Raw genomic sequence first — 26,158 nt, 5'->3', positions numbered from 1 at the left:
AAGGGGGTGTTATTTGTTATTGCGTTACACGCTTTCAGAAACAGGGGCATCAGTTGGGGACGGAATGTTTTATAGTAGCTTATTGTGAAGCCATCTGGGCCAGGGCTCTTCCCAGAGGGAGTATTTTTGAGAGCGGTTTCTAATTCCTCTATCCTGAAAGGTTGATCAAGCCAAAGCATGTCTGCCTCTGAGAGTCGTGGAAAGTGTAATGAAGCTAGATATTCCCTAATTTCTCGCTTGTGGTCTGGGTCCTCTGCAGCGGGGGAGGAACCCTTTAAGTTATATAGCCGTGTATAATAGTCCTCAAAGGCCTTCGCTATTTGCGGGAAGTTATGGACTTTTTTCCCTGTGTGGTCGGTTATGGAGTGGACATATGTTTGTGTTCTTTGGGCCCTAAGAGCTTTTGCTAACATCGTGCCTGGCTTGTTACCCCAAAGGTAGAACTTGTGTCTGCACTTGCGCAATTCCTGTTTTGTTTTGTCTCTCAACAATTGGTTAAGGGAGGACCTAGCCTGAGTGAGTTCTTTTAGGGTGTCTGGTGAGAGGTGCGTCTTATGGGATAGCTCAAGGGTTTTAATCTGTTCTAGCAATTCTAATTTCCTGGCTTCTTTTTCTTTTTTTAGCAGGGAACCTAATTGTATGCACTTTCCCCTTATAACACATTTGTGTGCCTCCCATACAGAAACCGATGAGGTTTGGTTGTTATCATTAAAGGAAATGTAATCCGCAATAGTGGACTCAAGTTCTTTCTTCATTCTAACATCTGAGAGTAATAGCTTGTTGAGTCGCCATGACCAATGTCTTGGGGGGGCGAGGGGCATCTGAACCTGAATACTAATGGGTGCATGATCTGACCAAGTTATGTGTCCCACTTTGCTCCCAGTGAAGTATTGAAGATGTAGGTGATTTACTAAGAAATAGTCTATTCGGGTATATACCGAGTGGGGATGCGAGAAGAAGGTATAATCTTTGTCCATTGGATGCTGTACTCTCCATATGTCTACTAACTGGTATTCATGCAGAAGTTGTTTGACCTTACGATGGTCCTTCATACGTGAGGATTTGGGAGGGGGGTTGCAGTCTATGAGGGGGTCTAGTGTCCAATTGAAGTCACCACCCATTATAAAACAACCCTCCTTCAGTGGCTCTACCAACCGGAGGACCTTGCTTAAAAATTGTAGTTGCTTGTAATTAATTATTTTATTCGCTGGTGCTGTCTCTCTCAGTGCTGCTGTGTACTCTGTTCTCCTCTCCATAGGCGAATCTAGAATTATGGTAATGGGTGGTCCCAGATCTAGACACAAAAGTAGGGGGACCTTTGCGCGGCGTAGCCGCGCGGCAAAAAGGGGGGTGGCCCCATGGGAAGGAGGCGTGGCATCACAAAAAGGGTGTGGTATTACACTCTAGACCATACACAGTAATGCCCATTACACATTTTAGCAAACTCCGTAATAACCATTACACATAAAGCCACACGCCGTAATGGCAATTACACATAAGGCCACACACCATAATGCCCATTACACATTGTGCCAAACATCATGATGCCCATTACATACTATATAACAAGGAAAAGAGGGGGTTGAAGATCCGCACAGACTATTAATCTGTGTAATAATTATGATACCAACTTGAAAAACTACTATACTTGATAAATTCTGGTAGTTACTTGGTTGGCGGTGCGCCCAGCGTTTAGAATCAATGGTAAACACTGGGGTTTTTTGTCAGAGGAAGAGTCCTTTCTTTTGTCGGACTCTTCCTCTGACAAAAAACCCCAGTGTATACTATATAACAAACCATAATGCCCATTACATATTTGCCACATAAGTGCTGCTTACCTACGTGCTCATTGCTAGGGGGTTCTTGCTTGATGGCACCATAGTACCCATTACACATGATGCCGCGCACCATAGTACCCATTACATATGATGCCGAGCACCATAGTACCCATTACACATGATGCTGCACACATAATGCCGCTTACACATGATGCTGCACACCGTAATGCCCCTTACACATTAAGCCACACATTATGCGTAATGCCCCCACATACCGCCACTTGAAGCTTCCCTTAAGCAATGCCCCCAAAAGTGCCACTTACTGTAAATTTTTATATGAGCCTTCGCTGCTGCTGCAGGGAGAGATGGAGAGCGGTGCAGCTGCTTCTATGGGAAGAGGAGCAGAGCGCAGCGCAGAGCAGCTCCCACTCCCCTCCTGGTGTCCCCTCTAGCTGAGTGGACATTTGAAATATTGTGCGCGCTGTTGTTGTGCGTGACGTCGGGGGAGCACGCCGGGCGCCAGCACCACATGATTAAAGGGGGGGCGGGCTGAGGTGAAAGCGGGGAGAAGAATTGGAGCGGAAGCTGCAGGGGTGACAGTCATTGAAAGCTGGGCAGAGAGCAGGGGGCTGCCCGGCTGTATTCAGAGCACTGCAGGTCACGGCTGTTTGAAATAATAGCCCTTTCACAACAGAAAATGCAGGGATTTACCCGGGAATATGGTCCTAGGATCATGCAGGGACATTCCCAGGCTGACCCCTTATACACAAGCCTAGTCCGTGCATTTTCTGGTGTGAGGGGGAGAGACAACCACTCCCCTCTCCCTACCCCCCTTTAACCAACCAGCTATATCTTCGGAACCATCTGACCCATTTACATGAGATAGAGGGGGAGGGGATTGGGGTGATACCGGTGCACAAGCCTAAACACGAATATAGATTTAGAATGTTTAAACACAGTTATAAATCCACAATATTTTTAATGGGGTGCCTGAATATTAAAGTTCAATGGCTAGTGGAGGTGCTCCCCTGAGAGTAAATGAACATGCAATTTTAGGGAAAGAAAAAGTACTCTCTTTTGCCGGGGGCACTGCTTTTGAAAATAGATTTTAAAATTTAGCTTTTATTGGTTTAATAGTTTATTTAAGAATAAAAATGGACACACGTTGACGCTAACATACAATGAACATACAGTGGAAGTACACAGCACTATCCTGGTGCTTGTACTGACACTTAAGGCCCCCATACATTAGGCCGACTTGTCCTAGGGACAAGTCGGACCCAATTTACCTGCGAGCCGCCCGGCAGCTCCCCGGGAGGCTCACATACAATTTGGCACTTGATGTGCCATTTTTTACATGGGATAAATCGCATGCGATTTATCCCATGTAAAAAAAAACCCCGGGGAGCTGCAGGGCGGTGAGGAGTAGTGGGGGCGGGCAGCGGCGGCGGTGGTGGGGGCGGGCAGCGGCGGGCAGCGGTGGTGGAGGCGGGCGGCGGGTGCGGTGAGCGCTGCTGACCTGGCCGGGCAGTGTACTTTACACATAGCAGCAGCGGGGACGGGACGCGTAGTGGCGGCTATTAGATTTTAAAAATATTTGTCAAATGACCGGCCGCTCTCTGATTGGCCGGAGAGCTCTCAGCCAATCAGAGAGCGGCCGGTCATTTGACAAGTATTTTAAAAATATAATAGCCGCCACTGCGCTGCCCGTCCCCGCTGCTGCTATGTATGAATGGGCAGCCTGTGATTGGCTGAGCGCTCTCTCAGACAATTGCTGACTGGCTGAGAGAGCGCTCAGCCAATCACAGGCCGCCCATTCATTGTATGGGCTTTTTTTTTTTATTCCGTAATGACAGCTCCCGCCGGCTCCCCCTGCCCGGCTCTATGCCGCCTGTGTCCCCCGCAGCGTCCCCAGCCCCCCCTGCTCCCTCTACCGCCGCGCCGCCCCACTAGGTCCCAAGTCGGGTGGTCGGACGTGCAGCAGGTCCGACCACCCGACGCAGATCCGATGCGCACGGGACCGCGCATCGGATCTGAGGGGACATCAAAACTAGCCGATTTTGGTCCGATTTCGGCCAGATCCGACTGATCTGGCTGAAATCTGACCAAAATCGGCTAGTGTATGGGGGCCTTTACTTATACAGCAAGTATTATCTAAATCAATTGTATAGTGTGTACAATAATTCAATGTTTACACTAAATACTTTTGAAATAAGTGGCACAGTTAATTGTTTATATAAAGGGATATCTCTGGATATCCCGAAGCAACTCGCTGCGATATATTTGAAAAGTCACAATATTTCCAATAGAGAGCAAGTTATGACGTTTACTTCAAAATTTTCTGACTTTGTCTCATATCCTACAAGAATTAGATACCATATTATCTGTTTGCGGCAGAGTTTAGTCAGAAAATGCACTTATTGTCTAATCAGTTAAATACCAAAGTTGGTGACAGTGTGGATATTCGAAGTGACAATTCAGTTAAAATATCACAATCTACAGTATTACTTTGTAACTAGAATGTATCACTTCATAATGTAGAAGCAAAGAGTGAGCACTGTAACTCTTTGTTGCAATGAAGATTGTTCAACAAATAATTGCTCAGTTCGACTCCTTAAGGGGATAATACAGGATGATTACTATGATATTATTAGAGGACAGTATTGATTGCTGTCTATTCAATTTAATTCATACGTTTGTATTAACCCCTCAGATTGGTGACAATATGAATATGTGATGTGATAAGAGAAATATAACTTATTAATAAGATAAGGAGTGCATTAATTCACACCGTTGAAAACAGTCTATTTCAATACAGGTTAAATACATTCATCTTGGTACTCTATTAAATCACACACAAAAAAGCTCTTCACATTTGTCATAAACACAATTGTTGTATGTGATACTGCAGACTCTATATAGAGAGAAAATATTTTAATTAGTACAGATTTAATTAGTACAGTTAACTGTTTCTTACTCCTGGGTCTATTCAGAGAGTAGGTAAGGCAAGATTGCCGTGATAAAGTGGTGAAAGAAATACCCTCTGATACCAGGACCGCTGCTTCCTGCAAAGAACTCGGGGCTTTGCAATTGCAGGTGAGCGAGTCCTATGTGGTGTCAGTTTACTAGGGTGAAAGGAAAGGTACAACTGCTGTCCTTGGTATGTTTGGACAGAACCCTGGTAGTTTTACCAGTGCAGGGCCCCTGGCCACACGCTTTGGATGAGTGTGTACCTGTGCTGGAGAGTGCCAGTAGGTAGAGTGATGGGATCACTGATAGACAGGTGTGGGCTGCTGCTTACCACTTACAGGGTGTAGAGGTGGAAAGTGAGCGGCACACCCAGTGGCGTAACGACATTTTGGGCGCCCCCCCGCCGTTAAAGGGAGGGCGCCCAGCCACTCACCCGCCGCTCCCCCAGGTAGCCGTCAATGCGGCTGGGGGGACGGACGCTGCGGGGGACGGACGCTGCGGGGGACACAGAGGTGGCAATTACTTACAGCTGAGCCGGGCAGGGGGAGCCGGGAGCTCTCACAGTCATTACGGAAGAAAAAAAAAAAAGCCCATACAATGAATGGGCAGCCTGTGATTGGCTGAGCGCTCTCTCAGCCAGTCAGCAATTGGCTGAGAGAGCGCTCAGCAGCCAATCACAGGCTGCCCATTCATTGTATGGGCTTTTTTTTTCTTCTTCAGTACAGACAGCTCCCGGCCCCCCCTGCCCGGCTCAGCTGTAAGCAATTGCCGCAGCTGTGTCCCCCGCAGCGTCCGTCCCCCCAGCCGCCTCGCAGCGTCCCCCCCACCTGTACAGGTAAAGACTGGGGATGGTGCGGCGGGCGGCGGGGTGTAATGTAACTATAGCACTGCAGCCCCCGGCGCCCGCAGATGCATAGCGCCCCCCCGCGGTCGCGGGGGCTGCGGTGCTATAGTTACGCCCCTGGGCACACCAGTTAGAGCAGTGAAGTCCCTAAGGGGGAAAGGAGAAAAATGGGGGGGACAAGCTGCTAGGCGTATGCTGTAAAGCAGAGTCCCAGAGTTTTAGATTGGAAACAGAATTTATTCGCTGCACAGGAAAGAACACCTTGTTATTGTGTGTTTTCCGCCCGTTGATTTTCAGCTATCAATACACTAGTCTCTGTGAGGATAATCAGGAGGTAGGTGTGTACTTGGCAGTATGGTACCTGCCAAGATCTAATCCCCCTAAGTCCGGCGCTTGTCAGCACGGTAATCCGTGCAGCGCGTGTCTATCTGGTGCTAGGCAGTGAGTCCACTGCAGGCATTCACAGGTTCTGGGTACTAGGGCTATTACGTACAGTAATCTGTATAGTGGGAGATTAGGAGAGATGGGTCTGATATCCGTGCAGGATGTTACCTGCCAGTGTCCGACCACACTGGTAGAGATACGCTGTTTGCACAGAGATCTGTGCAGCGCGTGTCTGCTCCCATCTCGCCCGGAGGAGTAAGTGAAGTTCTCTCAGCGGTATTGCAGTAAAGTGTTCATGCCGTCAAGAGCTGGTGACGGTGAGGGAGGTTACAAATGGCCGTTTCGCATGGCTGCTTCGGGACCACCCCCTAGATTCGCCTTTGCTCCTCTCTGCTTAGGGTGGGCTCTCCCTAGCAAGGAGGACAGTCTAACTGTGTACCTGTAGTACTACTGTCTCCTCTGTGCTGGGGCCTATCTCTGGTGCTGTGCTGTAATATTATATATTATATTAATAATATATATATATATATATATATATATATATATATATATATATATATATATATATATATATATATATATAGTCCACTGGTGCTGCCTGCACTGAATCTGCCAGTATTATTTAGTTACTCAGTCCACTGTTGCCACTGGCAGTGCTACTGCCTACCTAGTGTACCTACCTAGTACATACTAGGCTGCTATATCTAATTTAATTAAAAAAATAATACTCATGCTGTGTGGGACTGTAACAAATAATTCCATGCTGCTGGTGCACTGACGTGTGCCACTGAGTGCCACTGCCAAGCAGTACCTAATAATAAAATCAATTAGGTACTCTTTACCTAGAACGGCGCCCATCGCGACCATCGAATGCATTAAAAAACGGGTGCGATGCGATGCCCGCGATTTCCCATAGGGATCAATGTTAAAAGTGAGATTGGACGCGATTTTAGTGTTCAATGCCTCAATGCCCGCGATTTTTCCATAGGAAACAATGTTAAATGGGCCACAGAGCCCAAATAGTCACCCTAAAGTCTGAAATGGCCCCCACAATTGTTAACGCCACCCCACGATCAACGTCAACCCGAAGCGTGGCGAGCGCAGCGAGCCCGCGATGGGCGGCGGTACGCGTCCTCCGACCTTTTCATACCCCCACTATCCATGTCGGCGTGGAGTTGAGAATAGAATAGTGTGGCGAGCGCAGCGAGCCACCGAGCCCGAAGCGTGGCGAGTGGACGGGGATACCTTCACAGGTAAACGCGTCCCTTCGCGGGCTTCACAGGTATCCGCGTCCCCTCGCCACGCTTCGGGCTCGCTGCGCTCGCCACACTATTCTCAACTCCACGCCGACGTGGATAGTGGGGGTATGAAAAGGTCGGAGGACGCGTACCGCTACGCTCGCCACGCTTCGGGTTCACGTTGATCGTGGGGTGGCGTTAAAAATTGTGGGGGCCATTTAAGACTTCAGGGGGACTATTAGGGCTCTGTGGCCCATTTAACATTGTTTCCTATGTAAAAATCGCGGGCATTGAGGCATTTAACACTAAAATCGCGTCCAATCTCACTTTTAACATTGATCCCTATGGGAAAATCGCGGGCATCGCGTCGCACCTGTTTTTTATGTGCATGCGATGGCCGCGATTTTTTACCCCCGACGCCCGCGATGCCAATCGCGGGCGCCGTTCTAGGTAAAGAGTACCATTAATTATTATAAATTCTGCTGGTGCACTGCATAAAGCTACTGGTGGTGTGTAATATAACTACCTTTTGTGGTGACCACTGGCAGTGCTACTGCCTGCCTACCTAGTAGTTTATTTTCTCTACCTACTAGGCTGCTATATTAATAATTAATTGAATTATATATAGCCCACTGGTGCTGCCTGCACTGAATACTGTGAATAGAGGTTGCCAGTATTATTTACTCAGTCCACTGTTGCCACTGGCAGTGTTACTGCCTAAGTGTACCTATCTAGTAGTACAACTACATACTAGGCTGCTACAGTATATCTACTTTAATTAAAAAATAATACTTGTGCTGTGTGGGACTGTAAAAAATAATTCCATGCTGCTGGTGCACTGACGTGTGCCACTGCCAAGCAGTACCTAATAATAAAATTAATTATTATAAATTCTGCTGGTGCACAATACTAGTATTGCTGACGTATCTACCTGTCTTGTACCTAGTACTGTCTTATCTACCTGTCTGGTGCCTAGTACTGCCATATCTACCGTCTGGTCTGGGGCTCACTGCCTAATACTGCCGTATCTACCGTCTGGTCTGGGGCTCACTGCCTAATACTGCCGTATCTACCTGTCTGGTCTGGCGCTCACTGCCTAATACTGCTGTATCTAATGTCTGTTTTGAGGCTCACTGCCTAATACTGGCGTATCTACCATCTGGTCTGGGGCTCACTGCCTAATACTGGCGTATCTACCTGTCTGGTCTGGCGCTCACTGCCTAATACTGCCGTATCTACCTGTCTGGTCTGTGGCTCACTGCCTAATACTGCCGTATCTACCTGTCTGGTCTGGGGCCCACTGCCTAATACTGCCGTATCTACCTGTCTGGTCTGGGGCCCACTGCCTAATACTGCCGTATCTACCGCTGAAGTGTCACTCTTACATGAGCCACGTGTTTGTGCCACACACTTGTGTGGCTTAGCATAGTTATCCAGCTACCTCGGTGCAACCTTTTGCCCTAAAAACAATATTGTGAGGTGTGAGGTGTGAGGTGTTCAGAATAGACTGGAAATGAGTGGAAATTAATGTTATTGAGGTTAATATAGTGTAGGAGCAAAAAACTAATTCTGCGATTTTAGCAGTTTTCATGCTTTTTTAACAAAAAAAAATCAGAACTCAAAACCCAAAATCCAAACACAAAACACTTAGGAGGTGTTTTGCCAAAACCCATTAGAACCCAAAACCTCAAGGTAATCAGAACCCAAAACCCGAAAAGTGGCCGGTGCACATCCCTATATATTATACAGATGCCTGCACACCATACTTGCCTACCTGACCCACTCCATGCGGGAGAAAATGTTCTGTTTCTGGACTTCCCTGGTAATGTATGATTGCCATCACCTGTGGGGAGCTAGGTAATTGATAAGAAAGGTGTTTCACCACAGGTGATGGCAATCATACATTACCAGGGAAGGCCAGGAACAGAGCATTTTCTCCCACATGGAGTGGGTCAGGTATTAGGCAAGTATGCTGCACACACAGTACTGAGATTCATGTGCTCTTAGATGAATCGGATTAAAAGCAAACCATTCCTGAAAATTGTTATAAAATGTTGTCTTTATGCAGAAGCTAGCAAGACTTACATACATCTTGGTAATCAGAAGCTGATTCTGTTTTGTTTTTCTTCATTGAGATTGTGACTCATAATAATGAGAGGAGATTAGCGGGGCTTCCTCACTTTATGTAATATCCATTCTGAGGTTGTGATGATCCAAAACAGAATTCACAGACACTTGTATTTCCATATTACGGACTACTCAGCATCTCCCTAATGAATACAATTTTTTTTTCCATTTCCACCAACAAAAACATTGAGAACTGGAAGGCAGCCCGCAGCCCTTGTAGTGCATCATGTATTCTCAGCACTGGGAGCCTGCAGGACTGCAATGCTCACCCCTTCCCCCGTTATAACTAATTAGCACTGCTATGTCCACAAAAATCCCAGTACTCTCTGCAGCTGCCTCACATCTGGCCTGAGTAGATCCAGCTGACAGTACACATCTAAAGCCCACGTGTGGGTGCCTAATAATAGACAAATCGCATATACTGGGCAATGTGCACACATGCCATACTGAATACATAGGTATTACTAGGCTTCCATATCATCCCTTTAACCTGGGCAGCTCATGGATTACACAGGTTCTATGACTGATCAAAACCAGGTGAAATGCAGGCTTGATTGAAGTCCTCACATAACCTGTAGAATATATTAGTGCCCTGGTTTAAAGTGATGCTATGGGTGAGATTTAATAGGATGAGAGATTCGGAAAGTGAGAGATTTGGTAAGAAATCTCGGTACTCTTTACTTAGAAGGGCGCCCACGATTTTGATCGTGGGCATCGTTAGTAAAAAATCTCGGGCATTGAATGCACTAAAAAATCGGGTGCGATCAACCGACGAGATGCCCGAGATTTCCCATAGGGAACAATGTTAAATGTCTCAATTGACCCAATTTTCCTGTTCAATGCCTCAATTGACCCGATTTTTCCATAGGAAACAATGTTAAATGGGCCACAGAGGCCAAATAGGCACCCTGAAGTGTATAATGGCCACCCGAATTGTTAACGCCACCCCACGATCAACGTCAACCCGATGCGTGGCGAGCGCAGCGAGCCCGCGAGGGGCGGCGGTACGCGTCCTACGACCTTTTCATACCCCCACTATCCACGTCGGCGTGGAGTTGAGAATAGAAAGTGTGGCGAGCGCAGCGAGCCACCGAGCCCGAAGCGTGGCGAGCGTACGCGGACAGCTGTGAAGCCCGCGAGGGGACGCGGATACCTGTGAAGGTATCCGCGTCCCCTCGCGGGGCTCGCTGCGCTCGCCACACTTTCTATTCTCAACTCCACGCCGACGTGGATAGTGGGGGTATGAAAAGGTCGTAGGACGCGTACCGCCGCCCCTCGCGGGCTCGCTGCGCTCGCCACGCTTCGGGTTGACGTTGATCGTGGGGTGGCGTTAACAATTCGGGTGGCCATTATTCACTTCAGGGTGCCTATTTGGCCTCTGTGGCCCATTTAACATTGTTTCCTATGGAAAAACTGGGTCAATTGAGGCATTGAACAGGAAAATCGGGTCAATTGAGACATTTAACATTGTTCCCTATGGGAAATCTCGGGCATCTCGTCTGTCGCATCGCACCTGATTTTTTAGTGCATTCAATGCCCGATATGGCCGAGATGGGCGCCCTTCTAAGTAAAGAGTACCGAAATCTCCAGGTTTTTTAAAGCGGCAATCATTTACACTGCAAAATCAAACTGGTTGTGCAGTGTAAATGATTGCCGCTTTAAAAAACCTGGAGATTTCTTACCAAATCTCTCACTTTCTGAATCTCTCATCCTATTAAATCTCACCCTATAGGTGCGTACACACGGGGCAATATGATCGCTGGCAATATATTGCTAGCAATATATTGCTCAGCAATCATATTGCCCCGTGTCCTGTTTTCATCTGCGACCAGAGATGGTCGCAGATGAAAATTTAAACACTGCTGGGTGAAGAGGCAGGGGATGTCGCTGGTCGGAGGAGCATGTTCCTCGGACCAGCGACCATTCAGGGGCTGAAAACGGGAGCGCGCACCCGGCGATTTATCGCTGGTGCACACTTCAATCACTGGCAATATGGTCGCTCAGCGACCATATTGCCAGTGATTTCAGCCCCTATCGCCCCCGTGTGTACACAGCATATGTCTCCACTGGCATAGTGGGTGAAAGTGTCTTTTGTGAGCTTTGTTCAGATATATAATATCATGATGACACATATAATATACAATGGAGACAGGTGAGAAGGGATACGATCGTACTGTCGACCCGACTTATGTCGACAGTCATTAGGTCTGCACCGTTGGGTTCTAGGTCGACATGGATGAAGGTCGACAGGTGTCTAGGTCGACATGTGACAAGGTCGACATGGTTTTAGGTCGACAGGTTGCAAGGTTGACATGGGTTTTTCCACAGTTTTTTTTTTGAGCCGACATGTGCCGACAGGCGATATTTCATGCCCTACAATCCACTAGGGCGTGGTGGGAGAATAAAATAGTGTGCTGAGCGCAGCAAGAGCTCTGCTATCATACAATATATAGTGGTGACGAGTGAGAGCTCTGCTGTCATACAATATATAGTGGCGACGAGTGAGAGCTCTGCTGTCATACCATATATAGTGGTGACGAGTGAGAGCTCTGCTGTCATACAATATATAGTGGCGACGAGTGAGAGCTCTGCTGTCATACAATATATAGTGGCGACGAGTGAGAGCAAGGCTGTCCTACAATATATAGTGGTGACGAGTGAGAGCTCTGCTGTCATACAATATATAGTGGCGACGAGTGAGAGCTCTGCTGTCATACAATATATAGTGGTGACGAGTGAGAGCTCTGCTGTCATACAATATATAGTGGTGACGAGTGAGAGCTCTGCTGTCATACAATATATAGTGGCGACGAGTAAGAGCTCTGCCGTCATACAATATATAGTGTCGACGAGTGAGAGCTCTGCTGTCATACAATATATAGTGGTGACGAGTGAGAGCTCTGCTGTCATACAATATATAGTGGTGACGAGTGAGAGCTCTGCTGTCATACAATATATAGTGGTGACGAGTGAGAGCTCTGCTGTCATACAATATATAGTGACGACGAGTGAGAGCTCTGCTGTCATACAATATATAGTGGCGACGAGTGAGAGCTCTGCTGTCATACAATATATAGTGGTGACGAGTGAGAGCTCTGCTGTCATACAATATATAGTGGTGACGAGTGAGAGGTCTGCTGTCATACAATATATAGTGGTGACGAGTGAGAGCTCTGCTGTCATACAATATATATAGTGGTGACGAGTGAGAGCTCTGCTGTCATACAATATATAGTGGCGACGAGTGAGAGCTCTGCTGTCATACCATATATAGTGGCGACGAGTGAGAGCTCTGCTGTCATACAATATATAGTGGCGACGAGTAAGAGCTCTGCCGTCATACAATATATAGTGGTGACGAGTGAGAGCTCTGCTGTCATACAATATATAGTGGTGACGAGTGAGAGGTCTGCTGTCATACAATATATAGTGACGATGAGTGAGAGCTCTGCTGTCATACCATATATAGTGGCGACGAGTGAGAGCTCTGCTGTCATACAATATATAGTGGTGACAAGTGAGAGCTCTGCTGTCATACAATATATAGTGGCGACGAGTGAGAGCTCTGCTGTCATACCATATATAGTGGTGACGAGTGAGAGGTCTGCTGTCATACAATATATAGGCCCTTATTCTGATCGGTGCGGATTTCTCCGCATGCGTACGTCCCGCCGATGGTGATCGTCTGCGCATGTGCAGAGGTCACTCTGCGCATGTGCAGGCGATTTCGCCGCACGTATTCTTGACACGCCGCACAGGGGGCGTAGAGGGGCGTGAGGGGCTACTTAGCCTCATTACCCTATGCATACGCCCCACGTTTCATGGGCGTTCCCATGCAAATGCGGGGCGTATGCATGGTAATGAGGCCGTGACGCGTGTGTAGGGGGCGGGCATCTGACATCGCCGGATGTCAGCTGCCCGCCCCCATACATGATTTCACACGGACAAGTGTCTGTGTGGTCTTGTTTGGCGGGACCTGGTGGAGCGTGCGGCCCTGCATTCGATGTTCGGCGACCATCGAATGCAGGGGCTGCTCCCAAGACGGAGGAAGCGTATCCCCGTCCAATTTCATGCGGATCGCCACATATCCGCGTACGGACGGAGGTGGCGATCCGTATGGAAGGCGGGGATTCGCCTGCACGGTCGCGGCCGCATATTCCTGATCGGGCCGCACCGATCAGAATAAGGGCCATAGTGACGACGAGTGAGAGCTCTGCTGTCATACCATATATAGTGGCGACGAGTGAGAGCTCTGCTGTCATACAATATATAGTGGTGACGAGTGAGAGCTCTGCTGTCATACAATATATAGTGGTGACGAGTGAGAGCTCTGCTGTCATACCATATATAGTGGTGACGAGTGAGAGGTCTGCTGTCATACAATATATAGTGACGACGAGTGAGAGCTCTGCTGTCATACCATATATAGTGGTGACCAGTGAGAGCTCTGCTGTCATACAATATATAGTGGTGACGAGTGAGAGCTCTGCTGTCATACAATATATAGTGGTGACGAGTGAGAGCTCTGCTGTCATACAATATATAGTGGTGACGAGTGAGAGCTCTGCTGTCATACCATATATAGTGGTGACGAGTGAGAGGTCTGCTGTCATACAATATATAGTGACGACGAGTGAGAGCTCTGCTGTCATACCATATATAGTGGCGACGAGTGAGAGCTCTGCTGTCATACAATATATAGTGGCGACGAGTGAGAGCTCTGCTGTCATACAATATATAGTGGGGACGAGTGAGAGCTCTGCTGTCATACAATATATAGTGACGACGAGTGAGAGCTCTGCTGTCATACAATATATAGTGGCGACGAGTGAGAGCTCTGCTGTCATACAATATATAGTGACGACGAGTGAGAGCTCTGCTGTCATACAATATATAGTGGTGACGAGTGAGAGCTCTGCTGTCATACCATATATAGTGGGGACGAGTGAGAGCTCTGCTGTCATACCATATATAGTGGCGACGAGTGAGAGCTCTGCTGTCATACAATATATAGTGGGGACGAGTGAGAGCTCTGCTGTCATACAATATATAGTGGGGACGAGTGAGAGCTCTGCTGTCATACAATATATAGTGGTGTACATTGCAGGAGTCATAATTTTGACAGGCTTTTAACTAGTACAGTATAATGGTGACTGGTGAGGGATTTGCTGTGATATAATGGGTATGGGCCATAGGGTCGAGACAATTAAAAAATACCTTCCGACATTATCTTGGAAGGACGCGCACATGAAAAGGGGCATGGCTTTGCAGGAATTACGGCGGACATGAAGCCACACCCCTGTTTCGACGCTGGGGGGGTATGGCCAGCGCACTGTGAGCTGCTGGCTATGCCCCCTGTCCCCCAGCAGCAGAGGCAGGATGACTCCCAGTTGCACCCTCCTGCCCCCCCCCCCCCACAGGACACTGCCATCCCCTGGGTGGGATGCGGGACAGGACGGTCCCGTGAAAGTAGTAACAGTTAGGAAGTATGAATTAAGGCCAACAGTCAATAGGTTGACCACTATTGGTTGACAGGCCATAGGTCAAAAAGTTTGGCATGGCTTAGGTCGACAGGGTCGAAAGGTCGACACAAGCAATGGGTCAAAATGGAAAAGGTTGATATGGATATTTAACTTTTTTTTGTTGTCTGTCGACGTACATCGACAAGGACACTGTATCAGTGTACTAAGTTCTATCACTAGGCACGGTGCCTCACTACGTTGGGCGAACTATTATATTATAACCTTGGGCCCTCCAGCTGTTGTTAAACTACACATCCCAGCATGCCCTGCAACAGTTTTATTATGGAAAATAGCAAAACTGTAGCAGGGCATGCTGGGATGTGCAGTTCAACAACAGCTTGGGCGTCGAACGTTACCCATCCCTGCTCTATGTCCACGTGGATAGTTAAGTATGAAAAAAAAAAAATTCTGGAAAAAAAAACTTGAAAAACTCATGTCAACCATTTTCATGTTGACATATTGTATGTGTCAACCTTTTGACCATGTCGACCTAAGGTATGTCGACATTTTCATACATCGGCCTATGGCCTGTCAATTTGCTGACTCCAGGAGAGACAGAATGCTTTATCCCTGGACTTCCCTCTTATTTAATGATCACCTGTGTTGAAACGCCTCTTGTCTCAATGAACAGGTGTTGGGAATCATAAAGTAAGAGGGAGAGCATTGTGTCCTTCCTGGAATGGGTCATATTGGGAGGTGGTCTATATAACAGCGATAGGTAAGAGCTCTGCTGTAATAGATAATAGTGACAGGTGCGACCTCTATTGTGATATAATATGTAATGTGACAGATGAGAGCTTTGCTGTGATATAATAAGTAGTGTGACAGGTGAGAGCTCTGCTGTGATATAATACAGGTTGAGTATCCCTTCTCCAAAATGCTCGGGACCAGACACATTTTGGATAACGGATTATTCTGTATTTAGAATATTTTTATATTTGAATGAGGCATCTTGCATTTATGATATACGAACACATGAAATACACACACACCTATATTTTATTTGTGCAAGAAACAAGGTTTTAAAACCTGAAACAAAGTTTGTGTACAATCTCAGACACTGAATTTGAATGCTAAGCAATCCTGTCCTTGCACATATTTAGTGCCAGTTACAGGTTATTTCCCCAGTTGTGCCAATTACAGATGTAGCCAGTAGGTTTTTAGCAAAAAAATAAAAGAACATTTTGGCGACTATGCTTTTTGGAATAATTTGGATAAGGGATACTCAACCTGTGGCCCTTATTCAGATCTGATCTCATTACAAATTTGTTCTCAAAATGGGCAAAACCATGTGCACTGCAGGTGGGGCAGATGTAACATGTGCAGAGAGTTAGATTTGGGAGAGTTATATCGTTTCTGTGCAGGGTAAATACTGGTTGCATTATTTTTACACTGCAATTTAGATTTCAGTTTCAACATACCCCACCTAAATGTAACTCTCTCTGCACATGTTACATCTGCCCCACCTGCAGTGCACATGGTTTTGGCCATTTTGAGAACAAATGTGTACTGCAATCAGATCTGAATAAGGCTCTGTATGTAGTGGTGAGAGCTGTGCTGTGATCTAATATGTAGTGGTGAGCAGTGGCATGCGGTGGGGTGAGCCATTTACCTCACCGCATGTCCCTGGTGGTGAGAGCTCAGCTGTGATATAATGTGTAGTGGTGACAGATGAGCGCTCTGCTGTGATACATACCTCCCAACTTTGACGCTCCTTGAAGAGGGACACAGTCGCATGCTGAAGGTGCATGCCGGAAAATTAGGGGGCATGGCTAACCAAAAAGGGTCGTGGCATATACTCTTCCCGTGAGGCCACGCCCCTGTTTTGCCGCTGTGAGGGCATGGCCCAGAGGCTCTGTGAGCCTGTAGCCATGCCCCCAGTCCCCCTGGCTGCGGGAATAGATGCTGCGTTTATTCACCGCTGCTCAGCAGCTGACAGGTGGGAATCCCAACACACACCCCCCCCCCCCCCAGCGCGGGACACTGCCGGCCACAGGAACATCCCCGAAAACGGGGACGTTCCTGCGGTAATCGGGGCTGTTAGGAGGTATGGTGATATAATATGTAGTGGTGAGATCTCTGCTGTGATATAGTATGTAATCTGACAGGTGAGCACATCAATACAAATAGCCGTATTTTCGGGATAGTAAACGTCAAAAATAAGTGTATTTCTGGATACAAATACACCTATTTTTTTTTTACAAATTTCCTTTAGTAAATTTCCCCCAATATGTAATGTGACAGGTGAGAGCTCAGCTGTGATATAGGGCGGGATGTATTAACATACATCATCACCCCTCACCACGCCTCCGCCGCGATGCCAGCGCATATGTACTAACATATGCGGCTGGCTTCGCGGTGCCTGACTGAGGTCCCCCGCGATACGTGTAATCACCTCCTGGGCTCTGCGGCGTCCCCGGCATATCCTCCTCCCCCCTGCAGCCGGAAGAACATCCCCGGCTGTGACATGCTGCTGGGGGAGGGGGAGAAGCACGAAGGACCGGGAGGGGGGTGCGGTGGCGATACTTTGCCCACTGAAACCGGTGTGGCCAGGTTTTGGTAAATTTAAAAAAATGCGGTAAAATAGGGGTTTTACCGCATTTTCGTCATAGTACATCCTGCCCATAATATTCAGTGGTGAAGGGTTAGAGCTCTGCTGTGACATAATATGTAGTTGTGAGAGCTCTGCTGTGATATAATATGTACTGGTGTCAGATGAGAGCTCTGCTGTGATATAAAATGTAGTGGTGACAGATGAGAGCTCTGCTGTTATATAATGGGGCTGGTTCAGAAGCCCCCCACCCGCGCAGGGCTGTGAATATGGTGTCAACACAGCTGACCTATCTATCATGCCTCGCAAGCTACCTACTGTACTTTTAAACTTCATGTCATGGCCCGCCTCCTGCTTGGCGCCCACTATCCTTTTGATCACTGACTGCACCCACCTCCCTGTTGGTTCAGCATTCCCGCCATTTCCAGGTGCAACAGTTGGTGACTTTCTCTTTTACTAGAGGTCCTACTGGTACTCTAGCAAGTCTTTTCTGAGGTGGAAACTATTTTGAGAGGGGCCATTTACAGTATTTTATCCGGACGGCTGGGCCGCATTGAATCCTGCTGCAGACACTGGCTGTAAGTGTCCTGTGCGATCGCATGGCCCTTGAAAAGGGCCTGCGCACTGGTGAGAGCTCTGCTGTGATGTATAATGGTGACAACAGTAAAAGCTCTGCTGTGACATTAATATGCATTGACGACAGGCGCGATCTTAGTTTTTCATAACAATTATACAGTTATCCTGCATACAGAGGGAGGCAGAATTGTTATTGCTGGTGTATCGCCAGACGCCGGGATCTGGCGCCAGCTATCATGGACATACGAGCGCCCATTGCCGCAAAATAAAGTCCTATCTAGAGATGGCAATATCGGGGCATTGGCCTCCCTCATAATCCACCCCCCTCCCCCAAAACTGGCCACCCCACCCATTTACTCAAATCTGTGGGTGCTGCGGCCAGGAGCAGCGGTGCGGCCGACAGGCTGCGCAGCGTGACCACTAATAACTTCATTCTGTGCAGAGCCACACACCAGGAGATGGGAGCAGCCGAGCATTAGGCACCGTTTAATCCCATAATCCCAGGATTGGAAACTCCAATCCCGGGATTCAAATCCCAGCAATTTTATGGCCAAATCCTGGGATCTAGTACTTTTCTTCTATCCTCAGTAACAGCAAACCCACCTCCCCACCCCCTTAAAATTCTTTATTTTTCAATGCCTCCCAACATGACCCTCTCCAGGAGGGACACAATGCTCTGCTAATGGACTTTCATCTGAATGTATGATTACCCTCATCGGTGTTGAACAGGTTCTTTGATAAGAAAGGTGCTTCAACACAGGCGATGGCAATCATACATTAAGAGGGAAGTCCAGGAGGAGCAGAGCATTGTGTCCCTCCTGGAGAGGGTCATGTTGCTAGCTATGACTTTATATGAATTAATTTTCCTGCATGATACAACCAAGCTAACCATATACATGTACTGTATGATTAATGGTAAATTATTCTTATTCCTAGTTCATTTCTTTATTGAGCCTAAATTAATTGAATGCAAAACAGTGAAAAGCGGCAGAAGTGTGCCCCACACAGAATTAATGACATTGGCAGTTATGTGACTCTTATCCTTAAAGGACACAAATATTACAAGCAAGTGCTCAGATCCAGACAACTCATGAAACATACTGTAGGTCATCTGGCACAGACTGCGCAGTTCACATAATGAGCGATTATTCCAGTGGTTTCCAAATATGTTGGAATCAAAGTGCCCTAGTGTACAAGGATTTTTTTTTTTCGCAGCGCTCCTTGGCCAAAAGTTTCTTATTGAGAAATGTAGTGAAACTTTTTAGAACAAAATATTAAATTAAGTATATTGTGTTTATATGTTATCCTTATGGTCAGTTATGTGGTACACCCATATCATGATAGGAAGCCACCTGCACCTATTACATTGGCCATAAATAATATAAATTGGTCTTTGCATATGCTAATGCCCCTGGCCAGCACCACATGCCCCTCTCCACCCCCTGCTCGCAAGGCAGGGATTGTGCAAACAGATTAGGGGCGAGATTTACTAAAGGGAAAATACCGTAAAACCCCCGTTTTACGGCATTTTCCTATGTATCAATAAACGTCCGCAGCGTTTTCGCTAGGCAGGGTATCGCCACCCTCTGGGTGGCGATACCCTATAGAAGCCTATGGGCTTCTTTCGCCGCCCGCCGTACGCGCGCCCACCCCCTCCCGTCCTCTTGTGATCATCTCCTCCCCCTGGTGTGACAGCGGCAGGACATCCGGCTTCAGGGGGGAGGAGGAGACACAGGGGGACGCTGGCAGCCGCCGGGAGGTGACGGAGACCCCCGCAGCCAACATCACAGGTATCGCGGGGGTCTCCGTCAACGCAACCCGATTATGGCCGCATATGTTAGTACATATGCGGCGGCTGCCGTGCGAAGGGCGGCGATGTATGTTAATACATCCCGCCCTAAGCGCCATGCCGCGCATACGCAAAACATCGGTCCCCATTGCGAATTCGCCGCCGAGCTAGTCAACCAGGATAAGGCCCTAAAGCCCCATACACGTGTAGGTGGGGGGGCCGAGCGATCATACTTACCGGAGCTTCGCCTATTTTTAATAGGCAAAGCACTGCAATGTAGGAAAGCCAGTGAAGCACTGGCTTTCCCTGCGGATGATAGCATTGCATGGGACAGCGCACAGTCATCCCTGCAGGGCATACACACGGAGCGATCCATGGTTTTATTCTAAGCGATATAGTTAAATTGAGAAGGAATTAGCCTTTGCGAGTGAATCAGACTGCGGGTCAATATCATGGGTTCTTATCACCAGTTCTCTAAGGTTATAGACACTAGGATGGAACCTATTCATATTGGGTCATGCCCTTTGTTAGGTTAAACTCTCCATCCATTCAGATAAAGGCAAGGTTCGCCAATGGCGCTTCATATCTCATTTGGTCAACTCAGGAATATGTTGGAAGCTGCATGGATGGACTATAAACACAACAATGCGAAATGTCAGAAATATGACCCCTTACTACTTTGACAGGCGGCAAAACTGGTTATTACAGGAGTTATTTTTTCATACTGTAAAATTTTGGACAGACCTATGGGATGGAGTATTTGGATTTTCAATCAAAATTAACTTTATTATCAAGAATTTACATGTAATCATGGTACTTGTTTCCTAGCACGGCGCCACCGATTTTAATTGTATGAAATCGGGTCGCAAAAATCGGGTCCATCGCATGCAACCAAATCGCATGCGATGCGATTGACCCGACCGACCCGATTTTTTACATTGGAACCAATGTAAAATGGTCCCTGAGACCCGATTTTACATTGGCCCCAATGTTAAATGCCCCCCTAGACCCCATTTTTCATTGTATGCCCCCCCATTGTTAACGCCACGCCACGATCAACGTCAACCCGAAGCATGGCGAGCACAGCAGTACGCGTCCTCCGACCTTTTCATACCCCCACCATCCACGTCGGCGTGGAGTTGTTTTTATATAGTGTAGTGAGCCACAGAGCCCGAAGCGGACGCGCATTACTTCAGATGTATTACGCGTCCCCTCGCCACGCTTCGGGCTCTGTGGCTCGCCACACTATATAAAATCAACTCCACCCGACGTGGATAGTGGGGGTATGAAAAGGTTGGAGGACGCGTACCGCCGCCCCTCGCGGGCTCGCTGCGCTCACCACGCTTCGGGTTGGCGTTGATAGTGGGGTGGAATTAACAATGGGGGGGGGGGGCATTTGACATACAAATTACCCATCTGGGTGGCTATACAATCAAAAAATTGGGTATGGGGGGCCATTTAACATTGGTTCCTATGTAAAATCAGGTCCATCGCATTGGTCGTATTGCATGCCATTATAATGGCATGCGATGGACCCGATTTTAAACGGCCATTTAACATTACATACAATGTTAAATCGGGTCGGTCGCATCGCATGCCATTATAATGGCATGCGATGGACCCGATTTTTACATTGTCGGGAAAGCTCTTAAAAAAAGCCCGAAATCGGGTCAGTTGGGTCCCATCGCATACCTTAAGTTAAGGTATGCGAGGGGACCCGACGGGCGCCCTGCAAGGAAAGAAGTACCGTAATCATAACTCATAATACGGTACATCGGCCCCACCTGCAGTGCAGCATGGTTTTGTCCATTTAATGAAGTCTGCTTTTGCAAACCAACCTGAATCACCCCCATGATCTTTTATACTCCTGACACCTACTGGCCATAACACTTTACTACACTACATATCGAAGTTTTGCAGTGGAGTGATATCTGCAGGGTTGTTGCAGCTGGGAGTTTTTTAGTAAAGAGTTTAATTTAAAAAAAAGAAATGTAAATATCCGTAGTACTTTCTTTTAGAGTCATTTTTTTATACAGTTTTTGTCTTTGCTACTAAACACAGTATGTACATGGACCATGCATCTTGCATATATATAGGAGGTATCCTATTAGTGACTTTCACCCCCCAAAAATGGACTGATGGTCCTTAGCAGGCTATCCAATTACTGTTTATTTTTTTGGGTCTAAAGCAGTGATTTGCAACCTTTTTACCTTGCGGCACACTAAATAAGATTTTAAAATTGCCAATGCACACCATGAGATCCCCACAAGGCAAACATATTGGCCCCATATAAAAAACAATCACACTGGTCCCCACAGGTAACAAAACTAAAATACATTGGCCCTTTACACGATAGAAGAGACCAGTAAATAACAGTTGAACTGGTGGTGGCTGTAAACTGGTTTGGGAATCTTTAGATCCAGAACAGCTCAAGGCACACTAGTGTGCAAAGGCACAGTGGTTGAAAAACACTAGTCTAAAGGGTCCTGTTTTTGGGCAATGACAGTTGGGATCTGGGATAAATGATCTCACTCATGTGTTATCACGGATCCGCAGGCTGCTTATTGTGACTTATGTTTCAAGCATAATCCACAATAAGTGCCAGGATCAGGGCATCCAGATGCCAGCATCGGGGCTGACTGGATTTAAATAATATAAATTATTATTATTATTATTATTATTATTATTTGTATCTGATTTTTTTTTTTTTATATAGCACTCTTTCTCCAATAGGTGCTTAGGATAGCCCCTGGCCAACCTAGAAGCAGCAGTAAACTATAGCTGCTAATGGAATATCCCCCATTGACTTAACATACAGATGAAGCCCTCCCCAGCCAGCCTTCTCTGGATAGCCATGGCTCACCAAGGCCTATTGTTCTCAAATGCAATACAATACATAGAACAATACAGCAGGGGATTAGCAGAGTAACCCTATTACTCACTTAATGCTATTAAAGTACTATCTGTATTTGCATAAATGGGTATGGGTCTTTGGGCTGACCGAATTTAGGTCAACATGTATTGGGTCGTCCCCTGAAGGTCAACAAGGCTTAGATCGGCACCTGAAATAAGTCTACATGGCTAAGGGCGACATTGTGGAAGGTCGTCACAAGCATTAGGTCGACTTTGAAAAGGTCGACTGATTTATTTATTTTTTTGTCCCAAAATGTACCGCATCCCCGCGTATGGCTCGCTACGCTTGCTGTGCTCCAGGACACTATTTTATTCTCACGCTGTAGTGTATGGTAGGGTATGAGATACCGCCTGTCGGTACATGCGGGCTCAAAAAAAATGTGAAAGACTCATGGCTACCTTTTGACTGTTGACCTTGCCATTGATGACCTAATGCTTGTGTCGACCTTCCAACCCTGTCGACCTTAGCCATGTAGCCCTATTTTGCATGTAGACCTAAATAGGGTTGACCTAGTGAAGGATTTCCTACCCTCCCGGAATGGCCGGGAGGGCCCCGGAAACCTCCCGGAATACGGGCAGCCTCCCGCGCCCAACTGAACTGGCTGCCCTCTCCCGGAGAGGGAAGCCAGGAAGTAGGCAACTATGGCCTAGTGACCGTATCCCACATAAACTACAACAGCAATACAACACTAAACTTCTTATTTATCTCTTATAAACTTATCTTATTATCTGTATGATGTCATAGGCTAATGGAAGGTAGAGCAGCGTATACACAATTCATAAAAAAGTACAATGATCTCTTATTACCCTTTACTAATAGGTAAGCAGGCTTAGCAAAACGGTGGCTGTTCCAATCATGGCACTACATGCTGCAGCATGCCCACACAGGTGTTGTTCTACAGCAACTGGAGAAACACAGCGGTATATTTACTATATCTTCTCAAATGAAAAGCAGTGATATTGTCCATAGCAACCAATCAGATTCTGTCTATCATATTATAGACAAACTCTGGTTGCTATGGACAACATAACCTCTTTTTAAAGCTGTAGTAAATTCACTCCACAGTTTGGAAATACACCTGCCTTAAAATCAAAGTGGACTTCTAAAAGTGTCTGCAGGTATGTGATGCCTCAATTGCAATATTGAATACATATGGAATGACTCAGTGGGTATCCTATGTTGGAGGACCGCACTTATGCACAGTATCATGTATTTTTTATAAAACACTCAACAAGTACAAATAACCCACCCAGTGCTTTGTCAGTGCTAGACAGACAGGGATACATAGACAAATGAGCAGAATGGAGTTCCCTCCTGCACCTGGAAGGTCGCATAACCAGGGTATAAAGGTATTGGCATTGCTATTTTATTTGTGCATCAGACCCTGCTTATAAGCTGCCAGTGACAATTGATGGGTTAACTGAGTACAGACCCCAGCACTGTGTGGGCAGAGCCACAATACAAAGAGGGGGCACTTACACTCTGTGACAATAATTTTCATTGGAGTGTTTCCTAATGGTACTCACTGGCACACATTTTTCCCCATCATTTTTAATAAGCATAGTTAGTTAGAGAACAAAGAAATAAATACTTTCAGAAAATAAGCTGCTGCACTCTCATACACTATGCTGTAGCTAATGTAAGCTATTGCACCAACTTGCAACTTTAGCTTAGTACTGGCAACTTATTTGCACCTTACTTCATAAGAAAGAAAAATCACTGTCTGCCATTGAGCAGAATTACATTTGAGGTAAATATTTTTACTTGCCAAGGCTTCAATTGGACAGATCCTTTTATTATTGTCCTTGGAGCTGACAGCCCAAGCTATAACAAGCAGGGTCTGCAGTCCCTGTAGGAAGCACCTAGTAGGGAGGTTACCCACCTGAAAGCAGAGGGGCCACGTCTTGCAAACCGCAGGAGAAGAGAGCCAACAGCAGCCACATCCTGAGAATGCAAACTGGTCGCTTTGTCATTGAAGGGATAGGGTTGGCATGCTATAGTGGTGGTCCAGGAGCTGTGGTATGTGAGGACAGTGTATGGGGGCAGCAGTGTATCAGTGTGGTGTGATAGCACATGTACTTGTGTGTATGTGGAATGATTATTAGTGAGCTGCTATTTATACATGTGTGCTGTGTTGGTAGTGTGATGTGAGATGGTGATGAGATTGTGGTGGTTAGTGGACAGTGGAAGGGAGCAGCACTTGGTATATCCCTATGTCTTGTAATACATCCCTCTTTGCCACAACCGGTGTCCTCCTCTATCCCCTGGTGACAGATAGTGTCCAACATCCGTGAGATTCTCCAAGTCTTTTGTCTCTCTTGTCATCTGTTTCTTGTCCAGAACTCGAAAGTTGGCAGAGACCCTCCTCCTGCACCCCCAATCCCTCCTCCTCTCGCACTCCCCTTGTCCTTCCCACACTCTCCCTACTCCTCTTGTCTTTCATCTGTCCCTCTCTCTCTACTGCCCCCTTTCATCATACGGTTCTTGTTCTTCCCATTTGTAATTGTTATTTCTATTGTATATTTGTATATTTTATCATTTATTTTCGTATATTGTTATGCTAGAGACAGAGAGAAGCCGATTTATTTATTTGTTACTGAGATTACATGGTTTGACTTGGCAATGCATACATCATGTACAATGCAGAATACTGTATATGTCCTGCCCGAGGCGAGCCCGAGTGTATGGTGCTAGAGTTTGGTGATCTATCGCCACCTGCTGAGAAGTTCTGGAAAGTGCACCTAGGTTCATATACAGAGTAATGTAAATGTATGGGAAATAAGAATAGGCCTCAGCCGACTTCATTCTCAAGCCAGATGCCTAAAACACCTGCCTGTGCCATCTATTTCTTCCATAGTTTTCATTGTAAAAGGGGCGTAATTACCACTGCTCCATCCGTTCGCCGGCGGTCCGTTTTGTACTTTGAGATGCGCGCTCCCGCGCATCTCATTGTACAGTACAAAAAGTATGTGCTGCACATACTTTTTGTACTAGCTTTTCATCGCATCACATTGCATTGCATGCACAAGGCATGCGATGCGATGTGTACTATTTAAATACGCAACGGAGCGTGTATGGGGACCTTTAGACTGACTTTTATTCTGGACACAGATGTCCGAATTCAGGGCGGGCGCTGATGTCATGTGATGTCAGTGGTCCGCCTCAAGCAAGCATCAACACACCTGCATTTGCAAGGGTACGCCCAGCATTTCTACGGGTGCACCCACCATTTTTGTGGGCACCCCAATGAAACTCTGTGCAGTTCCCTGCATCCGACCCCTGCCTTCCCATCCTGGAGCGAACACCCCAGCGAGTTTGAAACTCGCCAAAGGCATTCCCTGAAGGGGTTAGCATATGCACATATTCACGCGTGCACATGTGCAAGCCTAACATAGGACGGGTGTGCGAATTCGGCCCGCAACGAGACGGTCTGAATCGCCTCTGTAACAACACAGCCTCCATCTC

At 46.9% G+C, this 26,158-nt stretch overlaps 1 protein-coding gene across 3 annotated transcripts in view; it reads right to left on the bottom strand.

Annotated features, from left to right (window-relative positions):
- Positions 1-25,018, bottom strand: part of ADAMTS7 (ADAM metallopeptidase with thrombospondin type 1 motif 7) — a 125,592-nt gene extending 100,574 nt beyond the window's left edge. For 2 of the 3 annotated variants that reach the window (XM_083184440.1, XM_083184442.1), the window contains exon 1: positions 24,576-25,018. In XM_083184440.1, coding sequence (XP_083040566.1) covers positions 24,576-24,666 — 91 coding nt within the window. In that variant the 5' untranslated portion in view covers positions 24,667-25,018. Of the gene's footprint in view, positions 1-9,299; positions 9,383-24,575 lie in introns of those variants that run through there. The other variant, XM_083184441.1, reaches the window with a different exon arrangement.
- Between the last annotated feature and the right edge of the window lie 1,140 nt (positions 25,019-26,158).

This window comes from Crinia signifera, chromosome 4, assembly GCF_055691185.1.
Source record: "Crinia signifera chromosome 4, ASM5569118v1, whole genome shotgun sequence".
Taxonomy (NCBI): Eukaryota; Metazoa; Chordata; class Amphibia; order Anura; family Myobatrachidae; genus Crinia; species Crinia signifera.
The sequence above is the reverse complement of the archived record's forward strand: the minus strand, read 5'-3'. Positions and strand labels throughout refer to the sequence as shown.